This window comes from Nansenia antarctica (genome assembly GCF_963989245.1).
Source record: "Nansenia antarctica genome assembly, chromosome: 5".
NCBI lineage: Eukaryota > Metazoa > Chordata > Actinopteri > Argentiniformes > Microstomatidae > Nansenia > Nansenia antarctica.
In genome coordinates, this window is record NC_137690.1 from 23,752,642 (window position 1) to 23,769,680 (window position 17,039).

The 17,039-nt window shown below is 46.8% G+C and overlaps 1 protein-coding gene across 1 annotated transcript in view; it reads right to left on the minus strand.

Annotated features, from left to right (window-relative positions):
* Positions 1-609: 609 nt before the first annotated feature.
* Positions 610-17,039, minus strand: part of fam222aa (family with sequence similarity 222 member Aa) — a 48,097-nt gene continuing 31,667 nt past the window's right edge. The window contains exon 3 of the mRNA XM_080532505.1: positions 610-4,085. Within this exon, the coding sequence (XP_080388631.1) occupies positions 2,575-4,085 (1,511 nt within the window). The 3' untranslated portion in view covers positions 610-2,574. The remainder of the gene's footprint in view (positions 4,086-17,039) is intronic.

Here is a 17,039-nt window from a genome sequence, read left to right on the forward strand (position 1 = left end):
TCACAAGCACTGTTAGTTTACCATTTAAGTCTCACGGTTAAGGTTAGGAGGGAGGTTATCTTAAGGGAAAACGCTTATCTCGTTTGCTTCATTCATTGAGGTACAACTGTTTTTTCTTCTTCTTCGTTTACCTTTCCTCTTGCTGTGGCTCTACTAAATCTTGGGATGTTGGAGTATCTTCAAATAAAATGTTGTGATAGCAAGTGTGTGGGTAGGTTATACATGTTTTCAGTAGCATGAGATGTATGTGTGTGGATGTACCGCATACAAGTCATTTGCAGTTTGAGTGTGATTCGTAAAGCAAAAGAGCAACTCTATAAAAGCTGGTACAGTATGGTGGCTGATATTGATTAAAAAAAATCTAAAAACAGTCATATGCATTTGCAAATTGATGGTCTACTCCAGAAAACCAAGGGGATTCTCTGTCAAATAAGGAATCTTTTACCTCAGACTTGTTTCTATGTTATCCCTGACTTCTAGAGGACACATTTAAAAATAATGACAGACCTCAAAGCCAAGATGTGGCTTCTGAATATATTCTTAAATGAGATTTATTTTACACCTCAAAACAAAAAAGGTTGGGGATTGGGGATGTAGTACATAGGGAATGTATTCACAACTGTAGTTTACATTTTTTTGGTGTAAGCTCAGAGAAAAATGTTAATACAGTCATAATAATTGCACTTCATAAATCTAGACTGTTGCCAGCATTTCCCCATGACAAAGCCCCAGCTCTCTCTCCAGTTAATAAATTCAATTTACCAGTGAAATTTGACTGACAAAAGAAATGCTAATTCAGGACCAGAGGACTGCTGCACTGATCCAATTTTCCTTTTTCACTTGAGTCCCACAAGGCATTAGACATCTCAGTAATTTAAGTGCAGTACATTCAAGGGAAACTCACAGTCATAATAAATATTTCAATGTTCTGAATCATAAAGTCAATGACTGGCCTGAGCTAAATGCATCTCAACCATGGGCTGAAATGGACCAGGAAAAGCAGTGAACCTCATCCCATCTCACATCACTGGAGAGGACAGGACATGATTGTTTCATTTGTTCTTGTTGGGGGGTTTGGGGCATAAAGCACCCTGGACAGACTCCCCTTTGGTCCCAGCTCTCACTCCTCCTATGATAGTGCCAAACGGTAAAAGGGAATAATAACACCAAAGCCTTACTTCAAAGGGTGGCATGAGAGGACTAACGCTCTATACTAGCTAAGTATAGAGAGGTATGTCTGAAGCCTTGAACAGCTAAAAAGCAGATCCAGCCTAATTTTCAGGTGTCTAGACAGAGACTTCTTTGTTGAAGTCAAATATGTAGTTTGGGGGGATTGGGTGAGTCGAGGGAGCACACATCTCATCATGATGACACATTAAAAAGTCTGGGGATTGAAATAAAATATAAACTAAAACACACATAAGAGGTCATGTAAACAACCTCCCAATCATAACATTCTTCATTTGTGACAATTCTTTTCATCTTTTCTTCCAAGATTTTCTTTTTAATAAGTGTTTTTTAAGATTTACTGTAGATTCCAGTGTTGGTTAGGAAAGAGAGCTCTCTGGCTAGGTTCTCAGAGAACCAAAGCAGCGACTATGTCTCACACCAGGACTTCAGAAACTGCACATCAGCTTGAGGAGGAATAACAAAATAAATGAATAAACCTAAAAGGAAACAATAAAAAAATCATTTGAGACACCTTTCCCCATAGCAGCCAATGCATATAATATACCTACAAATATAGAAAACAACAAAAATAGGTTCAAGTTTTTCAAGTTTCTTAAATATATCATATTCAAACTACCCAATTCCAAACTCCAAAGTTAACACATTTTTTTCAAAAACTCCAAGCAGTGCAATTTATAGTATCAATTATAACAACAATAATTACTAATATTGTACTTTACCATTTTCATTCGACATTATGATTCTTGCACATCATACCAAAGTACTGATCCCATTTTCTTTAAACCTTCTTTGTATATCTGTGTTTGTGTATACGTATGTTTATCTTGGTCTTTTTGTGTGCGTGAGTGTGTGTGATTATTTATTTTGGAGTTTTAAAATCAGCCCTAAACTTTGGCCCTTTGAGACCCTCTCAGTGACTAGTACCCCAGTGTCTTAGTACTTAGTATTTGGAAGGGGAATATAGGTGGCTGTATGCACTTCATGTCAAGCTATGATTCTCACCAAAAGGTTTAGTCAAATCAAGAAAACAACAACAAAAAACGACAGAAAAAAAATCTATTGAAAAATCCTGTTGGCAAACCACACGATGGAACATCTGGAGAATCCATATTCGGTCTGGATACACCAAACTCCTGACATCCCTTTTCTCCCCTGCTGATAATCACTCCCACCTCTGAGCTGAGAGACTGCCCACATCTCCAAACACAGGGTCCACACAACACAATCGCTTCCCTCCTTTGAGCCCCTCAGCTGCTTAAAGCAGTGCCAATCTCAACAAACCTGTACCCTTAAAACTAAGGTCTCTTCCTCTGTCCCTCTGCTTTGATTTTGATCAAGGTTTCCCAATCGTTCTTTATCTCTTGTCCTTCCCTGCTTCTCCCTTTATCTGTAAACAGGGAGGCGGATGTGTGCGTGCTGGTGGTCCAACAGCCGTGGCACTGACACAGTCTCGTAGCCTTTGCCCAGCATCTCCTCCTTGATGCAGGGTGGGTGGATGTCGTTGATCAGGTACTCCAGAGACTGAAGGCTGGAGCTCAGCACAGAGGTGTTGCACATACCCTTACTGGGCAGGCTGCAGCACAGGCCTCCCCCGCTGTCCATGGCAGGGTGGTGGTGATGGTGGTGGTGGTGGTGGTGATGGTGGTGGTGGGGGTAGCCTATCTCCCTGTGGCCTGTGACTGGTCCTCCTGTGGAGGTCCCCAGCAGCTCCTGGGGGTTGTAGCAGTCACTGTCGGGGGTTACCAGCACGCTGTTCCAGGGCGGGGCAAAGTACTGTCCCACAGAGAAGTTGCCGTGCATACCTATACAGTTCAGGGGGGAGGAGCTGACCTTGTCTAGGCCACCCCCTCCGCTGGCCGTCAGGTGGTAGGGTCGGGAGGAGGAGGAGGAGGAGACTTGGCCTCCCATATGCCCTCCCCCGGGGGCACAAGTTTCAGGAGACTTGCTGATAGCCCCTCCCCCCCCACTGCCCCCACTGTAGATGCGGTGTACAGCCTGTTGTTGTTGCTGCTGCTGTTGTTGTTGTTGTTGTTGTTGTTGATGATGATGATGTTGATGTTGTTGTTGTTGTTGTTGTTGTTGTTGTTGCTTCTGCCATAGAATGTAGTCCATACCGTCTGGGTACATCCCAGCCTTCACCGCCTCTGCGCTCTGCGCTGGCAGCCCTGCCCCAGTGTACACCAGGTTAGCCTGGGGTGCCATGCCTGCCACGTAGCCACCGCCTGAGGAGACCCCCATGAGAGCTGTGCCCTGCTTTGAGGGGCTGGGGTTGGAGGAAGCGGTGGTTGCCCCCTGGCACACCTGCTGCAAAGCCTGGGCCTGGCAGTGCTGGTTGATCTGATAGATGATGCTCTGGATGGAGGGAAGGTTTGACTGGGGGGGTAGGGCCAGGCCTCGCCCCCCTGTGACAGGGATCACTGAGCCTGCTACAGTGACGTTAGGTGGCACTGATAGGCCAGGGGCCTTAGGGGGCTTCGAGGGCCCTGTGTGGTACACCATTTGCCCATGGCCATTGGCTAAAGTGCTACTACTAGGGGGCGGGTATGGGGCCACAGCTATCTGGGCTGGAGAGAGCTTAGTCCGCCTACCTTCTGAGTTCTTGAGAACACCCTTAGTGTGTGCAAAGCTGGAGGATGATAAGGAGTTGGAAGAGACCGTGCCGATGGCTAACAAGCCATTGTAACCCCCTGTGTGTAGGTTTGGGAAGGGGCTGTAGCGCGTGCCGGTGGTGTCATAGCCGTTCACAGTCCGATTAAGGTGCTTATGCTGGGGGACCCTGATGTTGGTGGGGAAGATCTTGATGGAGAGAGGGTTGCTGGCTGTCTTCTGGGCATAGGCATCCAGCTCAGCCACACTGGGGTAGCGGGGAGAATGCATGGGAACCACCAGCTCACCTGCAAGGCAAGAAGAGAGACGCGTTAGTGAGGCATGGGGCACAGCTTCCAAACACAGAGCCATTATCACCAGGGATATCTGTAGAGTACTGACTGTCACATCAATCACAGACAGTTAACCATTCACCCTGGAAGAATGCCAAATGCTGCTCCCTGCTATGTCTAAGAACCCTGCCTCCAGACACATCAGAATACAAAACATTAAGATGCCATTAGAATACACTGTAACAATATTTGCCATGCTGCTATTCACATGTCAAGGACCAAATAGACAGACACATTGTAAATCAGGACTGACATCCACTGAATGTCCCATCACTATCTTCTTCTATCTGAGCTCCCTTCCTTCTCTCTCTCTCTCTCTCTCTCTCTCTCTCTCTCTCTCTCTCTCTCTCTCTCTCTCTCTCTCTCTCTCTCTCTCTCTCTCTCTCTCTCTCTCTCTCTCTCTCTCTCTCTCTCTCTCTCTCTCTCTCTCTCTCTCTCTCTCTCTCTCTCTCTCTCTCTCTCCATCTAATTTTCACACCCTCCTGTGGATGTTCATCCCTAGACAAATGGGTCTTTTTAAAAACTCATTCTGTCGAAGGCTGGCACCTTAGGCACTGTTAAATCAGTGCTTTGTGAAATTAACTCGGACTCTCTTTAGCATGGAATTGGGTTAGCGTTGGATATCAGGGAAGACGCAAGGAGGGGGAGGGGGATAAAAGCTTGTTTAATTGCAGTGGCACAGTTGAGATTTATAAGTAGTATCACTTACTGGGTCTTACCCTTAATTTCCACATCATTTCCTCAGTTTTTCAACCCAGGAATACATGCAGAGAGAGAGAGAGAGAGGGAGAGAGAGAGAGAGAGAGAGAGAGAGAGAGAGAGAGAGAGAGAGAGAGAGAGAGGGAGAGAGAGAGAGAGGATACAATAGAAGCAGAGGGAGGGACCCTCACGATAACCCTAATTAACCATCTGTAGGGAATGCTTAACCTGGTTTTAGGGTGAGCAATATAGTGAGAATATAGCCAAGTCACACGACATGCAATGTTCTGCAACTTTTTCCATTATAAAACGCTAATATTTAATGTATAAACATGTATATTTCATAATTGGGAAGTATAGATCAAAGTTATTCCATGGCTTAGGCTGAGTTGTACAGTATAAGGAAGGTATTAAAAGCCATACGTGCCTGGTTTCAGTATTGCTCTCTCTATTCAATCATAACGTAGCTAATGTGTCTCACATCTAATTGGGGGTAGTGGTGGGGGAGGGTGTATGTATGCTTTCTGAAGCCAGACCAACCCCTAAATTAAATTCGCGTCAGAGTCACGTCACAGACTTGTATTGCCCCTTACTCAGGGAGTTGGCGCTTCGTTGTGGCAAGCAGGAAAATGGCAATTTGGAAAAGCCCACCATGTGTCAGTGTTCGGGGGTGGAGTGTTGAGGTGAGGGGCCGTGGCGAGATTGGATTTAAACGACATTATTCAGGCAATTTCATGGCTACTTAGCTCAGAGCAACAAAAAAACGGAGGGGGTCTGGAAAAGAACTCAATTTACAAGCGATAGATCAACTGCCACAAATGACTTGCAACCCCTTCAAAAATGATTTTTTTTTAATGCAAAAGTTAACAAAAAGCACAAACATTAACTGCCATAACCATGCAGTCAGCAAATGCCATGGCGACCTGAGGAGTCTAGAGGGAAGGGGCTGTGACAAGGACTCACTTCATTTCATTTCCTATCACAAAGTAATTTTAAAGAGACTCCACAGCCAAGCAGCAGCCACAACTCTCATTTCTCCACTCCCATTACAGATAGCATGGGGAGTTCATTTCTTCTATCCAATGGGCCTCCGACTGTGAAAATGATTAAATCTACAATATCCATATCATAAAAGAAATAAATTGGGAGTTTAAAAGCAGAGGGGGGGAGCCACAGTGTTCGTGTCTGTGAATTTCCTGCAGTGAATTTACAGTAAGACAGTTTTTAAGCACAATCCTATTGCTCCAACTACCAGACAGGATCCTAAAAGTAAAATAACTGGATGGAAATTTCAACGGTAATTTATCCTCAAACACTATCAAACTCATAATCATAATCAATTATTCGATGGTTCTATTGATACAAACATAATGATGGTCAGGGTGAATAAACCTGGTCCCATTCTGAAGGGCTAGCCAGGACTGGGGCTGCCTGGACTCTACCCCAGTGTCACTGGGGCACAGCCTTCCCTCCCTGGTGACAGCAGTGGCACAGGCTTTGATGTTTCGACAGGCAGGGGGGAAACTGACAGAAGACTTATTTCATTTGCTCAGAAGAGAAAAAAACATGCTCATTTCAAAGCACATCGCTGGTCCACATGCAAATGGAATGGCAGTATTTTTTTTCTGATCTCCTTTACATGAAGATGAAAAAACATCTTTGATCTTCACATGGTCTAAATGAGGAGAGATACTCGGCTTTGGCATATCAAGGGCCTGTGCCCTGCCATCCCCACAACCCCAAGAACCCCCCCCCCTGCTGCAACATGCCCATCATTCCCCCTAATTACTGCCACATGAAATAAATCCTATGAAAACAGCCAGGAAATTCATTAAAGGGTGGCTAATTCCATTCCTTCTCAGTGACTGAGTCCATATTTTCCACGCCTGAGCCTGCATCTCTCCTGCAGCGGAGAAAGCCCACTCCCTCCATCTCTCTCTCCGGCCTGGCCCTTGTTTGTCAACAGGCAGAGCCTTTGGCGCCCAACCTGGCATCAAAGAGTTTCACACTTCATAGGCCACAGGGATTAGAGGCCTTTCAGGCCCACAAAACCCATATCAGCTCCACAAAGGCTTCCGGTTATTAGAGCCCACTGGCACAGAGGAAGAGGAGGAGGCAAATGAGCGTCTGTCCTATTCTCATTCTAGTTTCCATTTTCAAAGTTCTGTGGAATATTTTCAGTAGCAGAGTTGATTAAGTGTGACAGACAGGGACAAACAAGTCAAGCACACCCACATCCACTCACAAACAAGGACACACACAAATACATCCACGCACGCACGCACGCACGCATGCACGCACGCACGCACGCACACACACACACACACACACACACACAGACATCTGTTTGATGTGATCCTCATCTCTCTCCTCCCAGGAGCTCTGGGGCCGCAGGATAAGTAAGGGCATGGAGGTGAAAGGAGAGAAGCTCTTTTCAGGCCAGCGCTGCGTGACTTATTGGCTCAGGCTGAAGTAGATCACAGTCATGAGCAGCGGCATACAGATGGTACTCACTGATAAACACCCTCTGAGGCACCCAGCGCTGCCTCCTCTGTGCTCCCCTACCTCCTCACTGGGTAGGGGTTTCCTGCACACACACACGCACACACGCACACACGCACACACGCACACACGCACACACACACACACACACACACACACACAGACACACATACGCACACACACACGCACACACACACATATGCACACATACACAAACACACATTATGCACACGCACACAACACACAACACACACACACACACACACACACACACACACACACACACACACACACAGCTCCAGCTGTGATTGTGTGTTTCACTTGCCATCACTGGAGCATGTTGTTATCCTCTGCTCGGTGCTCTCTTTTGAAATGTAGGGCAGGACGACAACAGGTGCCTGTGCAGGCGACAGCCTGTAATGCCTCCTGGGCTAAATGCTTCACACTCGCTTCATTTCAACATGCGACAGCCTTGTAAGGATTAATTATTTCCCCTGGGGATGGAAGACATTTTTTCCCCCTCTTCCTCTGAGCATGAGGCAACGTTGTGCACTCGCATGCACTTGAAACAGCTTTGCTGAACAGAACCCTGAAAAATGACCATCACAGTTTTTATACCACGAAGTAAGACCATCACCAACCAACCGAGAGTGCAATATTCAATTACACTGGACTGAAGATAAAAGCCCCCAGCAAACACACGCAGTAGTTCTGAGAGCTCACGCGCCAGGGAGCAGAGATGGCAGGGAGGCAATTAACGGGCTGACCTTCGTCCTTAATCACCCAATGCTTGGCACACAATGCCCATGTGTCAGGGCAGCACATCTCTAAATGCCATCCCTCATTAGCGCCATGCACCCGAGTGAAAGAGGCTATCTGTGTGGATGTAAGCTAGCTACGCTATGCTAGAGATAGCCGAGCTGCTAGCATGGCAGCACAGAAGTGAAGTGACCAGCAGAGGGCCTTGATAGAATCAAGAACCCTTTTCAACAAAGCAAGGGGGCACTAACCATTCCTTCTGTATTTGAGTGACATGGAACTCCCCAAACGCAATGTCCTTGGTGTACCCTGTGCTGTCCTTCGGGTGGTGTGTGCGTGCGTGTGTGTGTGTGTGTGTGTGTGTGTGTGTGTGTGTGTGTGTGTATGTGTGTGTGTGTGTGTGTGTGTGTGTGTGTGTGTGTGTGTCTGTGTGTGTGTGTGTGTGTGTGTGTCTGTGTGTGTGTGTGTGTGTGTGTGTGTGTGTGCCTAACACTGAACACTCAATTAACACTCCTTTAATTAGCCAGTGGCACATTCTGAATTCTGATGAACTAATTTCTGTGTGTGTGGTGGGGGCTGAGGCAGGGTAAAGATGAGGTCAACTGGGTACAAAACAGCAATAAAGAGGGAACCGGCTGGATTAGACTGTAAAAAATCCATTACATTCTGTGCACTTCTTCCTAGTCAGAGGTCAAATTGTGTTGATCACAAGCAGCAGTAGCAGACGGAGCAAGCATGAGAGCAGGAGTTAGGTGAGGTGGAGGTGGGGAAGGAGGGAGGGAGGGAGGGAGGGAGAGAGATAGGAGAGGAGTAAAGGAGAGAAACGATAGGGAGTCAAAGGCTGTGTGAGAGTGCAGTATCAAATCCAAGGGAGCATAAAAATGCTTTGCATTCTAATTAAATGTTTAAATGAATATGCACAGGGAAAAGCCTGAGAGAACTGCCTGCAAATGCCCTCTCTCCCATTTATTAGTGCTCCAAATGTTTTGAAATTCCGAGCAGGTTGTAAAAATGGCTAGTTATTAGGGAAGCCTATGGGTAACTCCAATACATCAAATGAGTACCTCCAGGACATCCTCACCATTAGCCACAAGGCAGAATCATTGCTACTTGCACTTGTATACTTTGATGGTTGAGTTTGTCTACCTACATGTGCAAGCAAAATAACATGCTTAAAAAGAACTAAGGACCATGTGGTTGAATTGAAATTATGATTTCACAGAACAATGAGCAAACAACACACATTAATTTGGCCAAACAAGGAGGGGCTGGGACGAGGTTCTGGCAAAAACAGGAGCAAATTCCCAGGGAGATGAAAGAAAACAAGGGGTCAGCCGCAGTGCAACATCTACCAGGTTCACTGGGAAGCCTTCTTTCTGAGACGGTCTCTGTTAAATGTGCATGAGCTGTCAGCACGTACAGGAGCCCAGAGAGGGCTTTAGACACTCTACCGGCCCCCAGCACCCCCCATGTGTCCTTTTAAAACCACAGGGCTCTAGAAGACCACAATGCTTTTAGACCAACGGATGCTAATCTACTCCTTTTTCCACCGTCTTGCTGCATATTCAATCTATCCTCCACAGAGTCACGCTTTGCCCTTTCCACCTCATTGTTATGTAGCTATTCAAGTTAATAATTAATGGCTAGAATGGGCTTAAAATCCCTCATGCCTGAATCACTCACTTTGGAAAAAAAAGTTTGACTTGTTAAATGTATAGCAGTTTGGAATCGACAGATTTGAAAGCATTGTTCTGAGGACAAACCCTTGACCCATGCCTATTGTCTAGTTCTGTGCAGATAGGATCAGGGTCTATGACATCCTCTACCCCCCTCCGTTACCATCGTGGACAAAAGCAGGTTTGTGAAAGGAGGCGCAGGCGGGGGGAAGCCAGAGGCGGCTTTGCGTCCTGAACAATACCTGCCTTGTGCTAATGGAGGTGTCATCTGGCACAGGGCTGATTAGTCAGCGATTACAGCCAGGCCTCAATTGCCGTGACAACTGCTGCAAACACAATGGGCCCTGATAGAGCCAGCTGTTTGGTCCTCTGCAATTAACCCTGCAACCCACTTGTCTCCGGCAGTGCGCTGCCTCTAATTGACTATTGGGCACACATAGCAGGGGCTGTGGGCCAGACCCCCCGGACAGTAGCCCCCGCCCCTCCGCTGAGGTAGAAATGATAATAATAGAGGTGTCCTGCTGACTCGGCCGCCAGTCAATCAAAACACCAGTGCCCTGCAGGAGCTTCCTGAGGAGAGAGAGGGAGTGAGAGAGAGAGAGAGAGAGAAGCAGAAAGATAGAGATTGAGGATCACCAGGGTAGAGCAGCCTTGTGGGGGGAGACATGTTGAATATGCCTTCAGTCAGAGAACTCATCAATTCAAGTGCATGTGGAGGGAAATGAGAACCCTGCTGCTTCCTGCTCTGCATCAGGAAAATAAATATTAAAATATATTTTTAGGCACACTCATCTCAGTACATCTCAAGGTTGATTTTCTTGGAGAGAACACAGAAAAGACATGTTGCTCTCTGTAACTGGACAGATCCAGATCAAATTGAATTAGAATGATTTCTTGAAGTTTTCGCCTGTTCGTCTGTTTTTCGTCATTGTGATCATCATAATTATCATCATCATCATCATCATCAAAGAAATGCACACCTGAGAGACTATTCAAATCCTCCCCATTCTACCAACAACAGTGTTCTCTTAAGTTGCTGTCTGGAGTTACAGTTACAGACATATTTCCCAAATGGTTGGGAGGAAAATGAGAGTGTTTCACAAACTGACGCAATCTTCATTCTGATCCAGCACATTCACTGAGGCATGGCGCTGTGTCAAATATGGATTTAGTCATTAAAATGGAAAAAGGCTTGGACATGACTCCTAAATGTAATCTGTTATTTCATTACAGACTATCTTGTCTGAGATTCAATCAATTAATTTCCTGCCCTGGCAGAAGGAAGAAATGCTCAAATGAGAGGTCCATTCATGTTTCCTCCTCCCAGCACCAGTCTGTATTTGAGCTGTTTGGACTGAGCTGAGATACACACAGATAAGCTTTAAGAAGTCATTTGAACCTCATTTCTGGGCAGGTGGCTGGGTGTCATGGTTATAGGTAAGGCTCTATTTCTGTGGGAATGTGTAAAGCAGATTGTGTGAATTAATTTTAGCATAATACAACTGAATGCATGAAGTTACAAAAACGAATTGGCTCTCTTCCGTGCAGTACACTTATTTTTCTAGATCAGGGTTGCGGTCAGTTGAATTTCAATGAATTCAGGAAGAAAATGTACATTACAATTCAATTACTGCAATTAAGGCATTCATTTTCAATGATTTCTCAATTAACTGAAAAAAATCAATTCATCAATGTAAATTCAAATTACTTCCTGAATTTACTGAATTAAAATCAAACTGACCGCCACCCTGCTGGAGTACAGTACAGTACAGTACATTGTTGTGTTTCGGTACAGTACATTGTTGTGTGATCTGGTGTAAACCCAGATGTTAGTGAATCAACTATCAGAACTAATTAGCTGGTTTGATGTAGCAGCCTGGTGTTCATTCCAGACCTTTTATAGGTTGTAGAGCAAATTACTGCTGATTGATTGATCCTGAAGGATTCCTCTGCACACAAGACCAGACAACACATGCATGCACGCGCACGCACACGCACATGCACACGCACACACACACACACACACACACACACACACACACACACACACACACACACACACACACACACACACACACACACACACACCATCCTGCTCATAGGAGATGATCCAAACCTCCGCTCTCCAGCCGAACCTCACTTCCTCTGTGTATCCCTTCCTCTTTCTCCCTCTCTTTACCTCCTCTCCTCTACTCTTTCCCTTTTCCCTCTCTTTACCTTCTCTCCTCTACTCTACTCTTTCCCTTTTCCCTCTCTCCACCCCTCCCTTTATCCCCCTTCCTGTCTCCTCTCTGAGTAAGTGAGTTTCATTGGGGGTGCTCGCCGAGCAAAATCACCTCAGGGCGAACACTTTATTATCTGTAGTCAAAGCGTCACCACAAATACCATTCTACACACACAAGTGTCACTTTCCATTTGTCTGCGCTCGGCTGCATTAGGCAAGCATAGCCAGCCCAGAGCCTCGTCTCAAACCAGAGGAAAACCAACAGCGTGGGAAAGCGCACGTCCTGCATTCCTGCCTCACCAACCCCACTCCAGACCAGCAATGCCCCATATCATTGAATGGAACATTATCATTATCAATATTGGAAGGGGAAGAGGTTGTAGTAGTGGTGATGAAGGGGATCATGTAGAAATTGCAGCAGTCATCTCAGTTTCTAGGGCTTCTTAATTTATATGAATAAACATCTCTTGTTCTTGGTCATCTTTGCCCAGTGTTGTTTGTGCAGCATAGCTTGTGTTAAGTACAGCATGCACAAACAGTAGGGAATCCCCATAGATCCAAAGGAGGTCACTGTACATATTCATTACTGATTATGGGCCTGAATGTCCCTGGTTGAGCAGATACAACAACAACAACAACAACAACAACAGCAACAACAACAACAACAACAGTAAGTGGGGCCTTCTTTGTGCGGGAGAGGAATGCAGGCTGTCAGCAGCCATGTCAGGCCCATTGTGGGTCGCCTGTGCACCAAACACGGAAACTGGGGCAACATGTTTACCTCGCACTTCACGCAACGACCAACAAACAAAACAACCAAACAAAAAGACTATGCTTCATGTTTGTTCCCATGAAAGCCCAAAAATGGGTGTTTCTATCAAACATGGAAGAAGAAAAAAAATCTCACACTGCCAGCAAAGCCGACAGCCCCGACCTCATTTCAAGCCTGAGTTTCACCAGGCTCTTTCCATTTGCAATAATTTATGGGGCCGGACGGGCAACATAATAGATTAGAGTAAAAAAAAAATACTTTATTCACCGGCCTGTCCTTTGGTTAAAAAGTCTACCCGTGGGGCCTGTCTTGGTAGACTGCACAGATCTGTAGGATGGTTGGGTGGGGGTGGTGGTGATGGTCGGTGAGGGTAGTGACGAGCCTGCCCCCAGGCCTGCCTGGGCCACCCTCATTGTGCACACAGCATGGTCTAGAAAGCAGAGCTTTATCAGCAAATACCCCGAGTCAGCACGAGCGACGGGGCGGTTATGCATTGCGACTGGCACACCAGCCGATATTGTCATGTGCGATTAGGCCTGTGCTCATGAGCCTGTGAACTAATTCCTGTGGCATCAAAGTCACCCCCACCCCCTTCTCTCTCTCTCTCTCTCTCTCTCTCTCTCTCTCTCTCTCTCTCTCTCTCTCTCTCTTTCCCTCCCTCCCTTTTACTCTGTCTCTCTCTCTTTCTCTCCCTTCCTGGACTTTCCTTTTATGCCTAAATCACAAACCATGCCAACACAATGTGCCCCCATTGCCCCTTGTGAGAAGTTCCGCTCCAGTGCTAGGAGTTACAGACCCAACATACAACATCACCCCAGACTGGTTTAATTTCCAAAACAAAAAGCTTTGGAGCCCAATGATCCCTGAGCCCTGTCCTAAGGGGCCATCCACAGGTCAGCGCCAGCCAGCGGACCAGCATGCAGTGGCAGTTGTTTCATCTCAACACACCTCTCCAGATGACAGGGCTGATAGAGGAACAAAGACAGGCTCAGTGTGAGGAGACGCACACTCTGGGGGCCATGCTCAGACGGCACACACCACTGCCGGGGAGAGGGGATGGGATAGAGAGAGAGAAAGCATGATAACACACAGAAAATACACAGAACACAAATCCCAACCTGGACTGGATTGATCTATGACAGCCCTCTCCTGCCCTGGCTGTCTTTGAGTATATGCCACTGCTACACTTTATTTTCCTCAAAAGACTCAACAGACTCAACAGCTACCGTGAAGGAGGCATATGAGGCATATGAGGCATAGGAGGCGTAGGAGGTCGTAGGAGGCGTAGGAGGCGTAGGAGGTCGTAGGAGGCGTAGGAGGCGTATGAGGCGTAGGAGGTCGTAGGAGACGTAGGAGACGTAGGAGGCGTAGGAGGCGTAGGAGGCATATGAGGCGTAGGAGGCGTAGGAGACGTAGGAGGCGTAGGAGACGTAGGAGGCATATGAGGCGTAGGAGGCGTAGGAGGCGTAGGAGACGTAGGAGACGTAGGAGACGTAGGAGGCGTAGGAGGCGTAGGAGGCGTAGGAGGCGTAGGAGGTCGTAGGAGGCGTAGGAGGCGTAGGAGACGTAGGAGGCGTAGGAGACGTAGGAGGCGTAGGAGACGTAGGAGGCGTAGGAGACGCGGGTGACGAGCTGGCTTGTTGGTCAGAATTAGACAACGAAATAAACTCCACTCCCCAACATTCTGTTAGCCAACGTACAATCCCTGGACAACTAGCTGGGTGAGTTAAAAGCAAGGATTTCCTTCCAGCCATTCCATTGCCATATCATCTGCTTCACAGAGACGTGGTTATCCCAGATCACACCGGATCACGCACACTCTCTCACAGGCTTCTCTGTGCATTGCGCTGACAGGACAATGGAACTTTCAGGGAAAAGCTAAGGAAATTGAATTCCTGGTGCTGCTCTGCCGCCTGCACTGGCTACCGAGAGAATTCACCACCGTTGTATATGCATAGCAGTTTATATCACACCACAAGTCGACACGAACGTCGCACTCAAGGAACTCTACGGGAACTATCAGCAACATAGACAATCCAGAGGCCACTCTAATAGTGATTGGAGACTTCAACCGAGCGACGCTGAAAAAGGTATTACCCAAATTCTTCCAACACATACATGTTAACACCCGGGGTGGAAGTTGCCTAGACCACGCAGACACGCAGTTCCGGGAGGCCTTACAAACCCCTCCTCTGCCCACCGTTCAGCAAATCAGATCACTCTACCGTCCTCCTTGTGCCCGCCTACAAGCACAAGCTGAAAACGTCTCCACCAATCATGCGATCTAGTCAACTAGACGAATCAGACACCATTCTTCAAGATTTTAGAGGAAGTGGTCCCCATAAAAACAGTCTGGGTGTCCCAAACAGGAAACCACGGATTAACAATCTTTTAACTAATGTATTTTAGGGTGCATATTAACTTGCCAGGGACTACAGCTGGAAATAAGCCATGTAAGCTAAAGCTGCTCCATTTACTGCTTTACTGCTGTTAATTAATGGGGACTATCCACAAGACTATAAGCTAATAAACTAAACTAAACAGTGAAAAAAACGAAATAGTCATAGCTAAGGAGCAATAACCCACGCAGCATGTGGAAGAGTCTACACACGATCTCCGGCTTCAAAGAGAGACCCAGCTGCACAACCATCGCTACTGACTCTCTACTAGACAAGTTGAATAGCTTCTACGCCCGCTTTGAACTGAGCCACACAAACCTCCTAGAGAGAGCCCACACCACAGACGACACAGCAAGCACTGGCCATCACAGAGGAAGACGTGTGTGAGGTTTTCAAGCGCATCAACATCCGCAAAGCCGGATGGAAATCCAGGCCAGGTGCTTAAAGCGTGCACAGGACAGCTGACTGGTGTTTTCACTACACTTCTCTATGCAACCGGATCCTGGACTTCCTGTCAGACCATAAACAAGTGGAGAAGATGGGCTTTAGACCTCCGCCCCTCTAACCCCTCTGACCCCCAAGGCTGTGTCCTAAGCCCTCTCCTCTACTCCCTGTACACCCACGACTGCGTGGCCACTCATAGCTCCAACACGGCGACGAGACGGCCTACACGAGTGAGGTCGACCGCCTGGCTCAGTACAGCCAGGGCAATAACCTCGCTCTCAGCACCGACAAGACCAAGGAGCTGGTGGTGGACTTCAGGAAGAAGAGGTAGGCATAAGACCCCGTCACCATCAAAGGGTCTGCTGTGGAGAGGGTCAACAGCAAGTTCCTGGGGGTTCACATCACCTGGGATGACACACCAACCAGGTAGTTAAAAAAGCACAATGTCCCCTCTTCCATCTCAGGCGGCTGAAAAAGTTTGGTTTAGGGCCTAAGATCCCAGGGACCTTCTCCAGAGGCACAACCAAGAGCATCCTGACGGGATGCATCACTGCCAGGTACGGGAACTGCACTGCCCAAAACCGCTTCAAAGGGTAGTGTGGACAGCTGAGAAGATCAGTGGATGTGAGCTTCCCTCCATCCACGACACCTACAAGGACCGGTGTGTCAGAAAGGCCCTCAGGATTATTAGGGACCCCAGCCACCCCAATCCGAAATTGTTCGAGCTATTGCCGTCAGGGAAACGGTACCGAAGCCTCGGGGCTAAAACCCAGAGGCTGACAAACAGCTATTTCCCCCAAGCAATCAGACTCCTGGAGAAATACACTGGAACAATACAAAAGACTGCAACCCCCTAACCAACCCCACGCACACTACAAAAATGAACATATTACAGTATTATATATTAACTACTGCACACTACTGGATTATTTACTATTTTAATAATTTACTATGGTACTATATTGTATTATATTGCATTTCATATCATCATACTTTGCACAGCATTTTTGCACTGTTGAAGCCACTGTAAACTTCACTATCACTTTATTACTTTATCAATGTAGGGTTACTTGTTTTACGTTACTTATTATTATTGTGTGTTTTTTGTATCTGAATGCTGCAATGTCAATGTTGAGGAACCAAAGCCAAAGAATTTTACTTGTGTACTTGTACAGTAAGATGAAATAAAAGCGATTCTGATTCTGATTCTGATACATTTGGAGTCAAGAGCCGGCGGCAAACACTCACCGAAACACACACTTACACAGTCGTGAGGGCACACACACACACACCCACACGCACACACACATACACAGAAGGTTTGAGTAGGGGACCTGAGGAGTAGAGATTGTCGGAGCATACAGAGAAGCAGAGATAAGAGAGGAAGCAGAGCAGCGAGAGCAGTGAGCAGCAGCAGAAGGAGGGGAGGGGAGG